Source organism: Myotis davidii, unplaced genomic scaffold, assembly GCF_000327345.1.
Source record: "Myotis davidii unplaced genomic scaffold, ASM32734v1 scaffold570, whole genome shotgun sequence".
NCBI lineage: Eukaryota > Metazoa > Chordata > Mammalia > Chiroptera > Vespertilionidae > Myotis > Myotis davidii.
The window spans coordinates 1,835,416-1,855,910 of NW_006283631.1; the positions used below are offsets into that span (position 1 = coordinate 1,835,416).

The 20,495-nt window shown below is 46.6% G+C and overlaps 1 protein-coding gene across 1 annotated transcript in view; it reads left to right on the forward strand.

The window, feature by feature from the left end:
* The first annotated feature begins 1,448 nt into the window (after window positions 1–1,448).
* The window catches only part of LOC102753257 (NACHT, LRR and PYD domains-containing protein 1), a 30,639-nt gene continuing 11,592 nt past the window's right edge, over window positions 1,449–20,495 (forward strand). Inside the window, exons 1-11 of the mRNA XM_015565503.1 lie at window positions 1,449–1,505; window positions 4,019–4,063; window positions 5,266–5,307; window positions 5,849–5,869; window positions 9,616–9,660; window positions 10,242–10,289; window positions 10,457–10,503; window positions 10,606–10,655; window positions 10,927–11,144; window positions 11,246–11,496; window positions 14,039–14,173. Of these exons, the coding sequence (XP_015420989.1) occupies window positions 11,075–11,144; window positions 11,246–11,496; window positions 14,039–14,173 (456 nt within the window). The 5' untranslated portion in view covers window positions 1,449–1,505; window positions 4,019–4,063; window positions 5,266–5,307; ... (4 more) ...; window positions 10,606–10,655; window positions 10,927–11,074. The remainder of the gene's footprint in view (window positions 1,506–4,018; window positions 4,064–5,265; window positions 5,308–5,848; window positions 5,870–9,615; window positions 9,661–10,241; window positions 10,290–10,456; window positions 10,504–10,605; window positions 10,656–10,926; window positions 11,145–11,245; window positions 11,497–14,038; window positions 14,174–20,495) is intronic.

Genomic DNA, 20,495 nt, shown 5'->3' on the forward strand with positions numbered 1-20,495 from the left:
GGCCACAGGCGGGTATAAGCAAAGCCAGGATTATAACATGCTGTTGGTCACCTGAGGGATAAGCCAAGGGAGAGACTGCAGGCAGACATGATCATTAGGAGGAACTTATCATCAACCAACCAGGTGAGAGCCAATGAGAGAGGGAGGGAGAAAGAGGGCTTGAACGGAGGCAGAAACAGTGTGTGTGGGAGGGGGGCAGATATGAGGAGGCTTAGTGACCCCCAGGTCCCAGGCACCTGGAACTCAGAGAAGAGGCCTGAGAAGGAAGTGAAGATTTGGGACCTGAAGCCTTGGCGTGAAGGTGAGCTCCGAGGCAGTGAGGAGCAGTAAGAGGAGGGTGCACAATGTGATTTTGGGTCACATCAGTCCCCAGGAGGCTGGAGCTGATGGAGCCGGGAGATGAGAGAAGAGAGGCGCCTGAAACAGGGGAAGTGGGAGCAGACCAGGTGAGGGGTCTGGATGCCATGGGGAGGAGCCTGCTACCTGCTTCATCTAAAGAGAATGAGGTCACCAAGCCCACTGGGTCTGCCGGGCAGTGGTCATTGGTGGCTCCAGTAAGAGTGGTTTCGCTCACATGGGAGAGAATGGAGAGTGGGAACGTGGAAACCCAGTTCTTTTGTGAAGTGGCTGGAGAAGGGCAGAGAGGTTCAGGCAGTGGTGAGGATGGCACTGACACGCACTGACCATCAGGGGGCAGACGCTTAATGCAGGAGCTGCCCCATGGTGGTCATTGTGCTCCCTCAGGGGGAGCACCACTCACCCAGAAGCTGGGCTCATTGCTGTCTGACATCCCTTGAGGGCTCCCGGACTGCTAGAGGGCACAGGCCACACTGAAGGACCCGCCCCCCCCTCCTCCTCTGAGTGCATGAATTTCATGCACCAGGCCTCTAGTTTTAATATAATTCACATGCAATAAATACCCTCATTTTATAATACCCCCTTGAAGTCTTAAGCCTGTTCTTAAAATCCTTAGGGATTTTACTGTTCCAATGTGCAGGGTCCTCACCCTCTCCCCCCTGGAGAGCAGGGGGACTGGGAGAGGAGGAGGACCCTGGAGAGCAGGGGGACTGGGAGAGGAGGGGACCCTGGAGAGCCTTTCAAAGGAGCCAGGTGAGGGCTGGAGGCCAGTGCAGGATGGGTAGTTAGGATTGGGTTACGGGAAACTTGATCAAGAAGGCCGATGGCTGGGCATGGACATGGCAGTGCTGTGAACCTGGGAAGGTATGCTGGCTCCGGGGGTGGACCAGGACAAGGAGCTCAAGGGCACGCTGGGTAAGCCGCCTGTGTCTGTGCGGTTTGGAGTCAGGCCATGGAGATTGAGAGGGGCAGGAAGAGGATTGAGCAGGGAGAGAGTTCTTTCATCTGCAACATTTCTGGAGAAACATAATACAGTGGTCATTTTGAAGGTTTTCATAATGATTGTGTATAAAATTAGTATCAGTCTATAAAACTATTTCTCTTTTCTTGTTTTAGTGATGATCGCAGTGTCTCTTCAGAAGAAAAAGGTATGGTACCTCTAAGTCAGTGTTATTGAAAAACTGTATGAAACATTTGCAGTTTTAGAAAATGATTTCTTTATTGATTTTACTTACTGGCTGCAATTGCTGTGTTACGTTCATGCATTCACTGACTTATGGAAGTGTACTAAGATAATCATTAGGTTAGGATGATAGGATATGATTTTTCTTTAGAATTTTAAGATTATTTTTCAACTGATATTTAAAAGGGTGAAATGTAAAGAACTTGGGCCTTTGTAACTTTTCACAAGTTGATGGTAGTATGTAAATGCTCTTATTATAATACCCCACTCCTTTCAAACTCTGGGTCTAATGTTCTTTTTAACTTAAGTTTAAATTCAATAATGTAAGTATTGGATGCAACTGGGAAGAATTGGCATTCAAGTTTAAATTCAGTGATGACGTAGTAACCACTGAATTCTGTAAATTTTCCATACATAAAATCTAGGTGTTATCTGTAATACTTGAGTGTGATCATCAGTTTTATACACTTAATGAAACAGCAACACGATTCTCTCCCCTATTCTGGGTCAAATCAGAACTCTCGAATTAAAGAACTAAACTAGGTCTGCTCCTGGGTTTGGTGGGACTGCTGAGGATCGAGTCCTCTCTCGACGTGTGCTGCGTGTTTTGCGGGTCTGTAAACCGTGTGCGGGGCTGTAGTTCTCTGGCCCATGCTGCATGGCTGAGAGCCATTCTGAAAGAGGGTCCCGAGGCCGCTTGAGGTGTTAGTCTGTGTCACTCAACCGCCGACCGACTTGGAAACTCCTTAGTCCATCCTTGGGCCCCTTCTTACTTCTGCAAGTTCTGTTTCCATCTGGTGGCTCTTTTTTTTCAGTGCAGAGCAATCACCTGCCTCATAAAAGTATCACGATTACAATCTGATAAAGGTTTGTGCAGCGTTTGGCTGGAGTGTGCAGTGCATGCGGATGCCAGGCATCTGTCAAGACTGTGGTCAGACCTGGCGGCTCTCCTGCTTCCCAGCGCTGACATGAACCACCCACCCGCATACACGCCACCCCCACTCCCCACCCCAGCTTTGCTTTTGCCCATTTCTGCCCACCTGAGGTGCCCCCTCCCTCCCCTCACATTTCCCTGCCAAGACTTGTGTCCGTTCACCCAGATTCATGAACTTCGGCTTTTTAACGTGATTGGTCTCAGTTTTTCTCTCGGACCAATAGAACACTGGCCTAATTTCGTATAGTATTGTGATTTCTTGCAGTGGTTTGTCCAGTGCACAGCTACTCCTGCCCTCATGGCTGCGTTAGCCCCTCAGCTGTTTTCTGGGGCATGGATTTTCTCCTCATTTTTGCCGAGTGCCCACCGCACAGTAGGCACTAAGTCCATGCTTATAAAATTGAGGGAGACAGTAGTCTCAGCCCAAGCCCAAGGGAATTCGTTAACCCATAGTTACTAATAAGCCGCCTCGGTTCACCAGCCCGGTGTGGATGCCTCTTTGGGGTACAGGGGGCATGAGAGGCTGCTAGGTCCCATTCTCTGGGGCAGCCTAATTGAGCGTGGCATAAATACAGGCACGGGTATGATAACTGAGGGGCAGTTCTTCACTTCTGCAACCCCCTTCTCCTCCATCATCTGCCATTTCTCCTTTCCCGCACCCCCTCACCTTGGCCTCCGCTCTCGTCACTTCCTATCCGGATCTTCTGCAACCCCCTTCTCCTCATTATCTGCCATTTCTCCTTTCCCGCACCCCCTGACCCTGGCCTCCGCTCTCGTCACTTCCTATCCGGATCTCTGCAGTGGCCTCCTAGGGTGAGGCTTGTTGGAGTCTGGTCCATCCTGAACATCAGTGTCCCCCAGTAGCCACCATCTCGGGGACCGCCAGGGCCAGTCTGAAGCTCTTATGTCGTCTGTGCCTCCATGGCATTCCCTGTAGAACCATCAGGGATGCCCGTTCTTCCCAGTGGCATTGAAGGCCTTCTCTGGGCTGGTCTCCACTTAACCTGCCAACTACAGAGCCTTAGCTTCAACCCATCTGTGTCATTTCACTAAATCGTTGACAGTCCTTCTCCTGGGGAAGAACGTCGATTCTTGGGTGTAGGCACTCCATCGACTGCCTTTCAGTGACAAAATCTAAAACCAGGTGCTGTGTCTCTTTCTCTCTGGCGTCAAGTTACTTACTTGCCAGGAATGTTTTTAGGGAGCTGCTGAGCTGATCAGAGAAACAAATGCAGTTACTTTGGCACAAAACTCAGAGTTTACCACGGAACCAGCCAAGTGTAAATCTCAAGTTTGTTGGCTTCCTGTTCTCTCTTTACTGGAAAAGGCTTAAGGTTTCTTGGACTATCTCTTTTTTCTCCTGAGACTATGACATCATTTGCATTAGTTTGACATGCAAGGTTGATGTGGGTCTAAAGAGGTAATTTAGTTTGTAGTAGAGGGAGCTTCTACTATTATTGGCTTAGTGACTTTTACAAAAAAAAAGAACATAATGTTTTATTTTATGCTTGTATTTACACATTTCTTTCTTTCTCAAAATTTAGATTGCCCTAGTTCCAACCTAGATACGTCAAAGGACTCTAAATCAGGTAAAGGATCTGACTAATATTGGTAAATGGCCAAGTGAAATTTTTATACAATAACTAATTCATAGCAAGATAAATTACAGTTCATTTTTCTGATTCAATTCAAGCAATCTGAGTGAAAGGTGGGGACTTTCATTTTTCAACCTGGAAGAGTTGAATAAATTTTAAACTTTTATGATTACCTGTTCTCGTGAAATCAGTTACTTTAAAGTTTGGTGATAGAGCTGTACTTAGTGGAACTGAGAATTTACCTAATGAGGCATTTAGGTCATTTTAAGACTGGCCACTTTAACTTTAACAGGATCCCGAGGGAGTCCAGCCAGGTGGTGGGCACTTGGATGGGGTAGTCCTGGGAGGCTTCCTGGAGGAGGTGATAAATTGGGGTAACAGGGCAAATGTGGGGAAGAGTTGTCCTAGTTCAAGAGACAGTGCTGCTTTCAGAGACTGAAGGTCAGATGGTTGGAAAGGAGGCTGGGAGTGGGGAGTGGGGCTTGGGGCTTTAGTAGTTGGGGGTGGGTGGTGGAGAGGAGATAGGGGTGGATGGTGGAGAGAAGCCCAGAGGCAAGTGGAGGGCACTCAGAGAGGCTGGACGAGAGCCAGGACAGGCTCCACGGGAAGGTCATGTGAGCAAGAGGAAGTGGTTGGTGTCTTTCCCTGTGGATGCCATGGGCCTGGGGTTGAGCAGGCCTGTGGGTCATGGGGAAAGGTTCCCAAACTAGTTGTGGGAACAGAGCCTGACCGCAGTGGACGGAGGGGCTGAGCTGGGGGGTGAGGAAGTGATGGGAGCATTCTTGGGGCCCACTCCCGTAGTGTCAACAACGTGGACTAAATTTGTCCTGTGCTTCCGTGAAATGGCATCCACACTCCAGGATTCTGCACCGTCCTCATTGAACGTGCGCCTGGGAACCTCCTAGACGTGCAAGTGCAGGGGCGAGATGGGCGCAGGAGGCAGGTCAAGGCCGGGCAGGACTCGGGTGACAGCCATGTGCAGCGACTGCAGCCAGCCTGTGAGCTGCGCTCATGTTTAAACAGCTAACGTTTATTTTATCCATTTCCAAAGAAGCCTCAGCCCCCTTCGTGGTGGACTTGGGAAGTGACTAGAAGGAGAAATCAGTTGAGTTTGGACCTGTTTTTTAACAGAATAGTTACAGTGCTTCCCACTTCTTACTTGCTGTATTTGTGCTTCTGGCACGTGTTTTTATTAGGAGAGGACAGCAGCTCCGAGAGCAGTTCTGAAAGTGACTCCGGTAAGTAGGATGTGCATCTCTTTCTTTAATTCGGGCGAAGCACATGGCCCTTTATTTTTATTTTAAAGTCATACACGCGCCTCTCATTGCTTTAGGACAGCGGTTCTCAACCTGTGGGTCGCGACCCCTTTGGCGGTCGAACGACCCTTTCACAGGGGTCACCTAAGACCATCCTGCATATCAGATATTTACATGATGATTCATAACAGTAGCAACATTACAGTTATGAAGTAGCAACGAAAATAATTTTATGGTTGGGTCACCACATGAGGAACTGTATTTCAAGGGCCAGAAGGTTGAGAACCACTGCTTTAGGACATATTAATTTCTAGCGTGGTCGTTTTGTACAGTACCAAAAAAGTACTTACATGGGAAATAATTCTAGTTGGCAAGCGAAGTAGCAAAACAGGATGAGCTGAAGAAGAAAGGCAGGAAATGGTTGCTATTGGTGAAAGGCAAACATTTCACCTATTCTCCCATGAGCCTGGGTTTTCTCTTAGCTGCCATCTGAAGCTGACCTAGGCTTTTTTTTTTTTTGTAGATAATGAGGAGCCAAAAACAAGTAAGTACATCCTTCCTCTGAATTTTCACGTTTGTTGTTGAAAGGAAGACAGAGAAGGTTATTAGCCCTCGGGGCTTTTAAGCGGCAAATGGTTTGTTCATGATCTTCTTCTGTGCAAAACGGAGTTAGACCTGAAGCACCTTCTAAGCATTTTGAACATGGGAGCTCGTGTTCTCTGCCCGGGCACCGACGGGGGTTCTGCTCTCACGGTTTCCCCGGGGAGGGAAGAATCAGGCCGAACCCGATATGCAGTGTGGCCACAGCGGTGCCGGCTTCCTTCCTGGTGGTCTCTGCTCAGGGATGATGGCAGGGTAAACACGCTGCTGCCCAGAGCGCGGCGCCCCTTGCGGTCTGGCTCTTTGTGAGCAACTTGAGTCTGAAACCACTTTTAAGGACATAGATTCTAAATATAAAGTATGGTTTGCGTCTCCAGTTTGGTGAGTGACTAAGCTTGTGTTTTCACTGATTTTATTGTACGAAGGGATTTTGTCCCCGTTCTGAGAATCTGATCTGCCCGTGACCACACACACTCTCCCAGGCAGTCGGAGGGCTTCTTTGTAGTCCTTAAAATAAATGAGGTCTCTTCACTCAGAAGTCCTTCTGCACTGAGTCTAATTCTCTCTGCAGTTTCCCAATGGGAATCTCCGAAGGCAGTTGTAAGCTCTTTGCAGTCATGTTGTGTGTTGATAGAAACCTGTAATTATCTCCCTATTACGCTGGTGGAGTAGATGTCCCTTCTGATATGCAAAAGGGAAAAAATGTGAGCCAGCCCTCCGCCTCCCAGTCTTCTTTATACATGAATGGATGATGTAGTCAAAAGTCCGGCCTCCACCGATTGGCTTAGGGCAGGAATTAAAGTAGAAAGCTGCGCGTAGGGTCACATCTTCGTGGTCTCCGGCTGCTAACTGGGTACATGGCCATGGGGACCCAGGGTCCAGAGGCAGGACCTTCACGGTCCAGAAGCGAGGTCTGGGCCTCGGCCGGCAACCCCGGTGGAAGGCACGTGGAGTCAGCGCAGCTCACGATAGGCTCAGAGTTGGGTGGCGGGCTGGGGTCAGTGCGGTCAGGCGGGGCAGGGCATGTGCGGGCAGGAGCGGCTGGCCCTGGCCCTGCTGGATTAGACACTGAAGTCTCTGGCAGTGAAGGTGCTCTGATGTCTTCTGTGGGCAGAGGGTGCTTGTCCCTAGAGCCCCAGGTTCATCCACAGGGCCCTGCCTTCCCCCAGGGTTACCCTTTTTTGTGAAAAGGCCTCTTGTTCTCCACACTGGGGGAGGAGGGGGCAGCCACCCTCCCACTCACCTCCATTCTCAAGTCAGATGTAGGAGGAGGTGGGCCCCCCCTGGGATGCTTGCTCCTGTGTGGGCTGGCTGGCCCCATGGCCCATCCATCTTCCTTGTGATCGGATGTATCCCTGCTCCCAGGCTCTGCGATCGTCCTTGTGTATAGAGCGAAGAGAAGCTGTGGCTCATAGGCTGGGGAGAATTGCTCCAATTCCTCCACTTCGGCTGGGAAGACCTAGTCAAAGACTGGGTTTGCCTGCTGGTTAGGATTCTCTAAACTCTTTTCCTTTTTCCACTCCCAAGGCAAACAGCGAGACAGAAAAACATGGGATGTGGGTGAAATACAATGTGATGTATGCATTCCGTAGTTTAGAATTAATGATCCTGTAAAGGACTGGCCGAGGAAATCTGATTGGCGGGTTGTGTGGTGCAGGACCGGGTCAGTATTTCAGAGCCTTTTCATCTATCGTATTCTGAGTCCAGGATTTGAATACTCTCAGTCTCCTTTTGCCATTCATTTTAGTGCTGTTTTTCGAAGTTGGTTCTCTCTTGCAGCCCTGGTCCCTGGATGCTGACTGCTCTGAGAGTCCCAGAGATGCGGCAGCTGGTGTAGCTACGGATGGAGCTCTGTCCTGCGGGAGGGCCGCACCTCTGGGCACTGGTGATGGCACAGGGCTTTACACCCGTGTTGAGGAGTGCCCGTGCCACCCCAAGGTGACCCTCCCAAAGGCTGTTGAGACATTTACAATATAAAACCAGGCATCTGACCCCAAGTGACAAGGTTGTTGTCTATTTTAGAATTCTTTTTTTTTAAAATGTCTTTATTGATTTTAGAGAGAAAGGAAGGGAAAGGGATAGAGAGATAGAAACATCAATGAGAGGGAAACATAGATTGGCTGCCTCCTGCACGCACTCACTGGGGATTGAGTTGCAACCTGGGCATGTGCCCGGGTTCATGGGTTGATGCTCAAACACTAAGCCATACTGACCAGTCTACTTTAGAATTCTTGAATTTTTTAATGATTCCTACCCATCACCATAGTGAAGTAATAGTTAACAGGTAACACACATTGAGGAATTGCTGAGTTTGAGGCACAACCCCTAACTGTAATTAATTTTTCTAACTTTGTGGGGTGGTATTATTTTAGTCCCTATTTAACAGATGAGGAAAGTGAGGCACGGAGAGATTTAGTAACATGACAGCCCAAGCTCATGCAACCAGTGGCCAGTGTAGATAACAGGAAGATCCAGTGCTATTCCCTTTCATAGTACACTAGAGGCCCAGTGCATGAAATTTGTGCACTGGTGGTGGTGGTGGGGGGGCGCTCCTTCAGCCTGGATTGTGAGAGGGCGCAGGCCAGGCTGAAGGACCCCACTGGTGCACGGTTGGGGTCAGGGAAGGATGCAGGAGGTTGGCCGGTGGGGAGGGGCCGCGGGAGGGCTCCAGGGTGTATCCAGCCCGTCTCAGTCCCAATTGGCTAGAACCCAGCACCAAGCTAACCTACGGGTCAGAGCGTCTGCCCCCAGGTGGTCAGTGCATGTCATGGCGACTGGTTGACTGGTGGACTCTCTGCCCCATGGTGGTCAGTGTACATCGCAGTGAGCGGTTGAGCAGCCTTAGCATTTCATTAGCATATTATGCTTTGAGTGGTTGAATGGACAACCAGACACTTAGCATATTAGGCTTTTATTATATTTGATTTTTGGTATTACGGAATTCTGGTCACGCAGGAAATAGGCATTGCACACTTACCAGGCCCTAGCGGTAACAGTTCTGAAGCTTACATTCTTTCTGGTGGGGAGAGAGCCAGGAAGCAGACACACTGAACTGCAGGTGCTAGGTCTGGGGGGGTGGGGTGAGGGGGTGGGGGTGGGATGGGTGGTGCTGAAGGGAAATGAAGTGGGAAGAGTGAGTGCGTCGGGCAGGCCCTGTTTCAGGGGGGCCAGTAGGACAAGGTGACCCTGAGCACACACCTCAAGGGTGTGAGAGAGTGAGCAACAAGAGTGTTTGTGGGAGGAGATAGGACGTGCAAAGGCCCTGAGCCAGGCTTGTGCTTTGGGGTGGAGAAATGGCAGGGGGTGGGGTGGTGGTGGTGGGGTGATTGGAGGGCAGTCAGTGCCCAGAGACGGGCACCTGGGTCCTGTTGTGTCTGGAACCACATAGAAGGAGGCTGCGTGCTAAGTCAGAGAGCCTTACAAACTGCCTCAACTCAGATTCCAGTTTATGCCTGAAATCGGATGTTAACCCCTTCCTCCCAAGCTAATCCCTCCCCAGCTCTAATGGCCTAGAGGGCTGGTGCCAGCCAAGCCATATCTGGGGAAAAGGACTCCTGCTTAGTTCCTGGCTCTGGTCAGCCTTCAGGAGGGGCCACAGTGCTCCGGTTGGGAAGCTGGCCTGGGGGAGGGGGAGGGAAGGAGGAGATAGTTCGAGAGCACCTGTGCCCTGAGCCCTTCTTGTCTCCACAGATGGGGAACTGGGAGAGGTTTCCACCGAGGGCGCTTCCGCTCAGGGTAAGAGCCAGGCAGCGTGCTGCCCTCTAGTTTGTCTGATTCACCCTGCCGTCTCCATGCCGTGCTGTCAGGAGGATGTGAGGATCAGGTTGAGGGGTGCGGAGAGCAGTGGCTGCTGTATAGAAACCTCAGATAAAGAATTTTGTGCCCAAACGGGGTGTGTTGAAACTTGTCACATTCAAACTTATTTTCATGCATTACCAGGGCCGGGGAACGTCCAGCTCGCGGGCCATAGAAGGCCCACGACATCATTTGGTCTGGCCCTGCCAAGGCATTAGGGATGAGTTAATCAAATTCTTGACTAAATATAGCAGGCTACTTTTTAAGTTGATAGTTTTGTATGACCCACAAGTGATATAAAGATCCAAAGGGCCCTTGTCAGAAAGAAAGGTTCCCACCCCTGCATTAGACCTGCAGTGGGATTCTCAAATATGGTGACATTTCATGTGTCATTGAATCAACACAGAGACAGTTAATATGTGTTTAAAGTTCCTGTTGGTTGTGAAGCTGAAGGGGTATGTTTAGTAGGAGATTTACCCCGTGATTGACTTGTGCCAATACATGTGTGACATCTTTTACAGCTGAAGAATGGGGAGACAAAGAATCACCCACAAATCATTTTAATTCAGGTATGAACTTAAGCTTTCCAACACATTATTTTAAATATCATTATTGCTGAGGGGCAAATATACCTTTGAATTTTATAATTGAGCATATTACACATATTTATTTAAAAATTATTATTTGAAAATGCCGATCACATTCATAAAGGTAAAACTTTGTCTCTATTATTTAGAATGTGTTAAAATTGAACCTCACTGTCAACACTGTAATGCTGAAAATGTAAGTATCCTTTAATTATAAAATATGACTCTCTGATTTGTTTTATTTAAGAAAACACTTAATTATATATTATTTATATATTACATATGTATTTTTCTCCAGAAACACAATGAACAAGTGACCCCCAGACTCCTTTCCAGGGGACAGTTTTTGTAAGTAATTGTGAATACAGGAGACTTAGTATGATCAGTAATTTAATTTTCTGCATAAACATAACGCCAATTAGGGGAGACACAAAATAGCATAACTAATATCACACATTTTATGTAATTACCTGGATTGTTGTCTCTGATAATGATGCTTCTTCACAATGCACAGTTTCCTTAGTGCTTTTGAGCGAAATTAAAAACGTAAGTAACTGTAACAAGTGCTCTCCTAACCAAACATTAAGGCTCAGCAGGTGTTCTTATCTGTCCATCGCAGGCTGAAGGTGGACACGGAGGGAGTGTACGAGTGCACGGAAACTGGTCTGATCTTTGAGGTTAACAGAAAAGTTGACATCAAGTATTGCGTTTTGTCCTGGAGCAAATACGCAGACCTGGTCGTCAAGCCCTGGGCTGTTGGGGGACCCATGTTTGATGTCAAATGTGACCCAGCCTGTCTTACCTCCATTCAGTTTCCGCATTCCCTCTGCTTGGGGCGTAAGTACTTGTTTGCTGAAATGTTAACGATGGTGTGTATGTGTGTATGTGTGCAACCCCTGTCACACCTGGACCACTCCTATACCTTCATGTTTTCACAGACCATGATGCCAATATGACATTCAGAGTCTTACACGTTAAAAATTCCGAGGCCTCGTTAGAATGTGCTGTGGATCATTCTGCGACCCACGTCAAATGGCATGTGAGCTCTCTTTCTCCTGTGGGACCTGTCATTCAAAGCGAAGAAACATTATACCACCACGGGGCTGTGATTCTGTACAAAGTCATCGACCAGAATCCCTCCTTATCTTTTCGGGTGTACATAGCAACCAATAACGAGTCCTTCATCAAGGTAAAGCCAATAAACATGAATAATAAATGGTCGGTTCTTCGTGTTCAAACATGACACCGCGTGAGGGTGTGGGTCCTGTCCCTGTTAAGTGCCCCCCTTTGGGTCTGATTTGGCCCTTAACCTACAGAGGCTATAATGTCAGTGCCCGGGTGGGCCCTGAGTCCTCAGATCCACGGAGTATGGTTATCTGTACATGTAAAGAGCATCACGAAGACAACAGATGGGGAAGTAGCTCTTCAGGGGTCGGGTTGGCCCAGGCAAGCAGGCCTGGCCTTGGAGAGGGCTGCCTGATGGACAGCCGAGGCCGGCTGCTCTCTCCAGCAGTGCTTCTTAAAACGTCGTCCGGGAACCAGGGGACCAGGACCCTCGGCAGCACCTGGGAGCTTGTTGTTGAACTTTTAGCGCACTCTCAGCCCTATCCCAGACCTACCGAAGCAGAGCGGGCACTCTGCAGGATTCCCAGGGGACTCGGGCATGGTTTGAGTGTGAGAAGCACCTGTTACAGAAAACACTGGGGGGACATCTGGGGTCTTTGGGTCCAGAATAGGGCGACTTGAGATTTCTCCTTGGCCTAATGCTCCTCAGATACAATGGGCCTCCCAGGTTAACTCATTTAACTCGGAGCGATGTTTTGGATAAAAATTGTCCTATGGTTCGTGGGCTCAACATTCTGTGTTTTATGGCAGCAAATATTCATGAATCACCTGTTGCATGCAGTGAGGGAAGAGGAAGGAGTTTGCATATATTCATCGTGGTTCAGTTTTCCAGAATGTAGAATAAGGCTGTGATATTTAGCCCATTTTCTGAAGTAAATAGATTAGAATAGTAGTAGTTGAATGTCCTTTCATACTTTTTGCCATTCTCAGTGCACTTGTAATGGTTTAGAGGTAGGAGGAGAATAAATAGACAAAGTAAACAGATAAAACAGTGACTTGAAATTATACTTTCAGATTTTAGATCAGGGTTTGACATAAGTAATGTAAGCATTAAAAAACAAAAGAAAAAATTAAGCATTAGATTTGAAGTGTACTATACTAAGTGAGGAGTTCTAGTTTGAATTACAGAATTTATATCAAACTATCTACTCCCAGTAGTTTAGGTTGTAGTATTTCCTTGACTTTAAAATTAATCATACTGATTATAATTAGCAATATGTATGAAAGTTTAAACACTTTATAGTAAATAATAGGCTTTTAGTTTCTTCCTAAGAAGGTAAACCTGCTTTTTTGTAATCTCATTAATGATAACATGTTCAATTGGGAAGCTAGTTTTCAAAATGGTATAAAAACAATCCCATCTGAAGTATAATTAGCATAGCTTTGGAATAAAAGCTATTATTTTATGAAGTTTGTATTAAAAAAATTTTTTTTGGTGTTCAAAATAATAAAGGTTCAGTTTTTAAAGTAAACCCAAGGTGGGTTGGTTGATTTCTGGGCAGCTTTAAAAAAAAGTTTTTATTGATTTCAGAGAGGAAGGGAGAGGGAGAGAGAAAAAAACATCAATGATGAGAGAGAATCATTGATGATCGAGCCTACAATCTGGCCATATGCCTTGACTGGGAACCGAACCCGTGATCGCTTGGTTCCTGGATCAACACTCAACTGCTGAGCCACACCTGGCTGAGCGGGGCAGCTTTTTAAAAAAACAAATGTACTGGGGTGACATTGGTTAATAGGATCATGTAGGTTTCAAGTGTACATTTCTATGATACAAGGTCTGTTTACTGCAATGTGCTAATCACCCAAAGTCAAGAACTTTGTATTTTAAAAGTAAATTCAGTTCATTAAAAGGGCATTTTCCGTGCTTGCTGGGAAGCTGGGTAAGAAGCTGTCCTGTCAGCAAACGGAGAGGAGGAGCCGCTGGAACAATAGGGAGCACACACAGCGAAGGCAGGAAGCCCTCTCTGGCGATGTTTTATGTTTGCATTCTCTCGGGATTTTTTTTCCTATGTAGGAAAAGACTTACTTAACCTTTGCCTATAGGAAACCCACATTTCACGTCAGCCGCACAGCAGCTTTATCAGGGGAGCCTGGGCCAAAGGTTGCTTTAACCTCTTTGGGTCATTCGAGCAATATGTACAAAATCAGTGTCCCCTCGGGGGCGGGGGGGGGGGCGGTAGTTGTGACAATCCACTGGAACCGAAGTGCTGGGTAGAAACAGCTTTGAGTAAACTGGAACCGAGTCCTAAAACAGTTGCTTTCCATTCCCATGGTGGGCATGTAACGGGCACACATGTATATGCTGGTGCTAACCTCAGTTTGTCAGATTCTCCAGAAGCAAGTTGCTGGTGCCCCGCAGGCTGCCTGTGCTGCTTTTAGCTGTCGGGCTTTTACAGAAGGATGTTTGGAGATCTAGGAGCCCGCGGTGCAGACTAAGGGCGTCTGAGCTTCAGCATTTCTTTTGCGAGCACCGAGGAGGTCACTCGGGCCGGCACTTGCGGGGAGGAAATGAACCTGCAGCCTGGCCTGCACGGCTAGGTCTCTTATAGCTCGTAAAGTTGTTGCTGGTGCATTTCACAGCCAAAACCTATCTCCATCTTTAGGATATTGCCAAGGCTGTCAAGCACTCCTCTAAGAAATTCATGAAAATCGACAAGCCTCCTGTGTGCCTGAAGTTATTGGAGAATGGGAAGAAGTACAGACTGGTCAGTGAACCGGAAGCCGACATCACCCCTGAGGTATATATTTTACACACCAACTTGGAGTAATAGCAGGGATGGATGGATATTTCTTAGCTATAGTATTTTGAAGGTTGCAAAGGAATCCATTTTGTCCTCATTTTTTATTTCCTACTTATAAGAAAACAGTTGTCTTGCTAATCTTGTAGGCTATTCCAAAGATGCCTTTTTTTTTTTTTTAATCCTCACCTGATTTTTCCATTGATTTTTGGAGAGAGGGTAAGGCAGGGAGATATATTAATGTGAGAGGAACACATCGATTGGTTGCCTCCTGCACAAGGCCTGACCAGGGCCTGGGCCGGGGAAGATCCTGTAACTGAGGTATGTGCCCTTGACCAGAGTCGAACCCGGGACCCTTTGGTCTGTAGACCAATGCTCTATCCACTGAGCTAAACCGGCTAGGGCCCAAAGATACTTTGAATTTAAGGTTTAGTCTGCAACCATTGCAAAGATAGATTAGCTGATCACTTTCCCTTTTATTTTTTTTTAATTTTTATTTTTTAAATATATTTTATTGATTTTTAACAGAGAGGAAGGGAGAGAGATAGAGAGTTCGAAACATCGATGAGAGAGAGACAGCGATCAGCTGCCTCCTGCACATCTCCTACCGGGGATGTGCTCGCAACCCAGGTACATGCCCTTGACCGGAATTGAACCTGGGACCTTTCAGTCCGCAGGCCGATGCTCTATCCACTGAGCCAAACCGGTTTCGGCCACTTTCCTTTTTAAAAGGTCTTAAATTTTCCTGAATGTTTTATTAAATTCTTCAGTGTTAGCATCAATGGAATGAAAAACTCAACTTTTATTGTAAGTTACAGAGCATTTAAGGTTAATGGGAAGGAATTGCTAACAAGGGAGTTTGGGCTTTTCTTACTGGAAGACATTTGAAAAATAGTTATGGGAACATATTGCCATTTTGATTTAAGCTCTTCGCTGCACACACCATGCCATTTGCAAGTGATTTCAGTTTCTCGTAAATGACTGAGTTATTCTTAAAACTTATTTTCATTGTGTGCTCTGAATGTGTGCCATAGCTTATCTAGCCTAGCCGTCGGTGTAGAAATTCCTTTTGAACACCTCTCTTTGTTTCTCTTATAGTATATAAAGTCGAAAACGTGTTTTGATTTTATTATATTAAAATATGAAGCAAGAGAGAGCTAATCGTAGTGATCTGTGTTGCATTATTTTATTATCAGGAGCCTCGTGCTCTTTGGAGCAATCAGGTTATCAGTTTTCCGTAACTTTCGAACACAGATGGTCTTATTTCATTTCCAAGGGTCTCTGCACCCATGTCATTTGAGCCTTACGACAGTGCCGCTGTGGAGACTAATGTGCAGAGCAGGCATGTGATCAAATCGCACGCCTGGGAGCAGGAGAGCCTGGCCCCCCGCCCCATCTGCCCTTGGCTCCTAAGGCCACGGTAGTATCACCGATTCTGATCAAGCCCTAGCAGATGGTACCTCAAGACAATTACAGGAAGCCGACTGCAGCCTTGCCTGGGAGGTGCAATTCGATTTGAAGGGTTTGCTTAGGACAGTGATTCTTGGCCTTGGCTGCCTAATGGAATCCCCGAGGAGCTTTAAAGAAGCCTGTGGCCTCCGGAGATAGTGACTTACTGCTCTGGGGATGGCCTGGGCCTCGGGCTTGTTAACCCTCCCACGGTGACTGTGATGTGCTGCCAAGGTTAACAGCCACTCAGAGAGGGAATCATGCATAGCGAGTGCATGGATCTGCCCAGAAAGAGACCGCCGTGGTCCCACAATGTTTTTCTTATAAAGATGGTGGTGGCTGGGGACTTTCAATAGTCTGGTTCTGTCACTAGCTGTGTGTGCTCTCTTAACCAAATTTCGGGCATTTAAAAATGGGGATAATCTCCCAGGATTGCTCAAAAGGCCGTAGAAGTGGTTTGGGGGGCACTCTGAAATTTGAAAAACTCTGTGTAAATCTTAAGGTGTTCTTACTCGTTTTATACCATTCATGATTTCTTTATTTTTTATTTTTTTAAAAAATATAGTTTATTGATTTTTTTTACAGAGAGGAAGGGAAAGGGATAGAGAGTTAGAAACATGGATGAGAGAGAAGCATTGACCAGCTGCCTCCTGCACACCCCCTACTGGGGATGTGCCCGCAACCAAGGTATATATGCCCTTGACCGGAATCAAACCTGGGACCCTTTAGTCCCCAGGCCGACGCTCTATTCAATGAGCCAAACTGGCTAGGGCCAATCATGATTTCTTTAACTGACATTTGTGAGAAGTGACTATTCCAAGTAGGCCTGGGATAAGAGCTAAGAATTAAAAAAACCAGTAAGTCATGAGCTTTTCCCTCCAAAGACACCCGCGTAGAAGGAGAAATGCTGCATTTCCATAAAGAAGTAATTTTCATATAATGCGATATTACCATCGAGATGGGTGCAAAGTGCAGTGGGTTTTCAGGAAGGTTACCACGTGGTGACATTTGGTTTGGGTTTGGAGGGGGAGGGAATCACTGGGGGAGGGAACGCAGTGCCTAAGTGAGGTGATGGGATGTGCAGCAGGGCTTGGCATGGGGGTCTTTCCACGGAGGGGAACACACGGGGCTTTGGGAAGAGTGGGACCAAGGGAGGGCGTTACCTTAGCTTTATGGGCCCTGGTGACCTTTTGAAGATTGTGAGGATAAAGCTAGTGGTTTGGAATGGAAAGGGAGAGGGCCCGGTTAAAGCCACTGTTTTATGATGGCAAGGTCCCAGGTGATTTAGTGATACAAAGGCAACGAGATACTGCGGGTTGTGTTTTAGATTCACCACAATAAGGTGAATCTGGAAATAAAGTGAGGCACTGGTTTCCTAGTGCATATAAAAGTTATATTATAATCAGTATTAAGTGTGCAATAGTATTATGTCTAAAAAAACCAACGTACAGCCCGGCTGGCACGGCTCAGTGGTTGAGCATCAAGTTATGAATCAAGGGATCACGGTTTGATTCCCGGTCAAGGGCACATGCCTGGGTTGTAGGCTCGATCCCCAGGGCGAGGCATGCAGGAGGCAGCCGATCAATGATTCTCTTATCATTGATGTTTCTCTCTCTCTTTTCCTCTCCCTTCCTCTCTGAAATAAAAAATAAATAAATAATGTACATACTTAATTTAAAAATACTTTCTTACTTAAAAAATGCTAACTGTCAGCGAGATAAAATGTTTTTGCTGGTGGAGGGTCTTGTCTTAGTGTTGATGGCTGCTGAATGGTAGAGGTTGCTGAAAGTTGGGGTGCCTGTTGTCTTAGTTTTTTTTTTTAATGTATATTTTTATTGATTTCAGGGAGGAAGGGAGAGAGAGAGAGAGAGAGAAACATCAGTGATAGAATCATCGATCGGCTATTTCCTGCTTGTTCCCTACTGGGGATTGAGCCCGCAACCCAAGCATATGCCCTTGACTGGAATCGAACCTGGGATCCTTCAGTCCACAGGCCAGTGCTCTATCCACTGAGCCAAACCAGCTAGGGCTTAGTTTTTTAAAATAAGACAACAATGAAGTTTGCCACATAGATTGATTCTTCTTTTCACACAAGATTTCCCTGTAGCATGCAATGCTGTTTGATAGCATTTCACCCATAGGTAGAACTTCTTTCAAAATTGGAATCAATCCTCTCAAACCCTAGCACGGCTTTATCAAGTGAGTTTATGTAATATTCCAAACCCTTTGTTGTCATTTCAACAATCTGCACAGTGTTTAATCTTTCTGCAAGTTGTTTTTGAGTTTGACACGCATCTTCATCCAGTAATGTTTATAATTGTTGGTCTTCAAACTTTTTCGGTTGACCTGGATGTTCTTTGTCTTTCACATAGAAATCATTATTTTTAAAGCGTTTAAACCAGCATTCACAAGTATCTTTACCAGGAATGGATTCCATCTCGAGGAACCATTTTCTTTGTTCATCCAACTCGTCATTTGTTAAAGTTTTATCATGAGATTGCAGCAATTCAGTCACATCTTCTGGCTTGACATGTAATACCACTTCTGTTGCTGTTTCCACCACACAGACAGTTACTTCCTCCACTGCAGTCTTGAACCCTCAAAGTCGTCCCTGAGGGTTGGAACCAACTTCTTCTAAACTCCGTGAATGCTGATATTTTGACCTCTTCCCAGGAATCATGAATGTTGTTAAATGGTATCTAGAGTGATGAATTCTTTCTGGGAGGTTTTCAATTTATTTTCCCTGGATCCATCAGAGGAAATCACTCTGGCAGCTATAGCCTTAAGGAAATGTATTTTCTTTGTGTGTGTTTTGTTTTTGTTAATCTACACCTGAGGGTATTTTTCCATTGATTTTTAGGGAGAGTGGAAGAGAGAGGGAAAGACAGAGAGAAACATCGATGTGAGAGAGACACATTGATTGGTTGCCTCCCACATGTGCCCTGACCAGGGCCTGGCCAGGGAGGAGCCTGCAACTGAGGTATGTGCCCTTGACCGGAATCGAACCTGGGACCCTTTGATCTGCAGCCTGAAGCTGTATCCGTTGAGCCAAACCGGCTTGGGCAGGAAATGCATTTCTTAAATAATAAGACTTGAAAGTTGAAATTACTCCTTGATCCATGGGCCACAGAATGGGTGTTGTGTTCGTCGGCATGGGAATATTAATCTCATTGTGCATTTCCATCAGAGCTCTTGAGTGACCAGGTGCATTGTCAATGAGCCGCAATATTTTTATTTTTTTATTAATTTTTTAATAATTCTTTATTTTTGAAAATATTACATATGACCCCTATTTCCCCCATTGACTCCAGCCCTTTCCCGCTCCAGGCCTCCAGCACCCCACTGTCTGCATCCATGGATTATACATATATGCATTCAAGGTCCCTGGTTGATTACCTCCCACCCACCCACCCTCCCCCATCTTTCCTCTGAGATTCTGCACTTGAGCGGCAGTATTTTTAAAGGAATCTTTTTTTTCTGAGCAATAAGTCCAACAGTGGTCTAAAATATTCAGCAAGCCATGTTGTAGTCAGCTGTGCTGTCTTCCAGGCTTTGTTGTTCCAGAGCACAGGCAGGGTAGATTTAGCAGAATCCTTAAAGGCTCCAGGATCTTCGGAATGGTAAATGAGCACTGGCTTCAACTTCATGCCACCAGCTGCATTAGCCTCCAACAAAGGAGTCCGACTGTCCTTTGAAGATTTGAAGTCAGGCATTGACCTCTCCTGATGGCATCTTCTTCCAATGGAAGGCTGTTTTGTCTACATTGAAATCTGTTGTTTGGTGTGGCCACCGTCATTAATTATTGTATCTAGATTTTCCTGGATAACTTGCTGCAGCTTCTAGATCAGCACTTGCTGCTTCACCTTGCGTTTTTATGTTATGGAAATGGCTTCTTTCTTTAAACCTCTGCAATTCCTCACTTTTCTCGGCCTTCATAGAATAGAATAGAGGTAGGGTCTTGCTCTGGGTTAGGCTTTGGCTGAAGAAAATGTTGTGGCTGGTTTGGTCTTCTATCCAGATCATGAGAACGTTTTCCATATCAGCAACGAACCTGTTTCACGTTCTTACCATTAGAGTGTTCACTGGAATAGCATTTTTAATTTCCATGAACAACTTTTCCTTTGCAGTCACAACATGACTGACTGGTGCAAGAGACCTTGTTTCCAGCCTGTGTTGGCTTTCAACATGCCTTCCTCACTAAGATTTTGAGCTTTTGATTTAAAGTGAGAGATTTGCGACTCTTCCTTTCATTTGAACATTTAGAGGCCATTGTCCGGTTATCAGTTGGCCTAGTTTCAATATGGTTGTGTCTCAGGGAATAAGGAGGACTGAGGAGAGGGAGGAAAGTAGGGAAATGGCCAGATGTTGGAGTAGTCAGAACACATACATACTTATCGATTAAATTCGTGATGCCCCCAAACAATTATAATACTAACATCAAAGATCATGATTGCAGCTCACCATCGCAAATCTATACTAATAAAAGGGTAATATGCTAATTACACTGGGTGACTGGACATATTCCAGATGTCTGACTTCCGGACAATTAGCGGGCGACCAAGCCAGCAGGGGGGCAGTTAGGGGGTGACCAGGCTAGCAGGGAGGCAGTTGGGGGGCAGCCAGGCCAGCAGGGGGGCAGTTGGGGGCAGTCAGGCCGGCAGGGGGACAGTTGGGGGGTGACCAGGCAGGCCGGCAGGGGGCGAGGGGTTAGGAGCCAGCAGTCCCACAGGGATCAGGCCTAAGCCGGCAGTCAGACATCCCCCAAGGGGTCCCTGATTGGAGAGGGTGCAGGCCTGGCTGGAGGATCTGCCCCCCTCCATGCACAAATTTTGTGCACTGGGCCTCTAATGTAATAAAAATGAAGGAGTCTGAA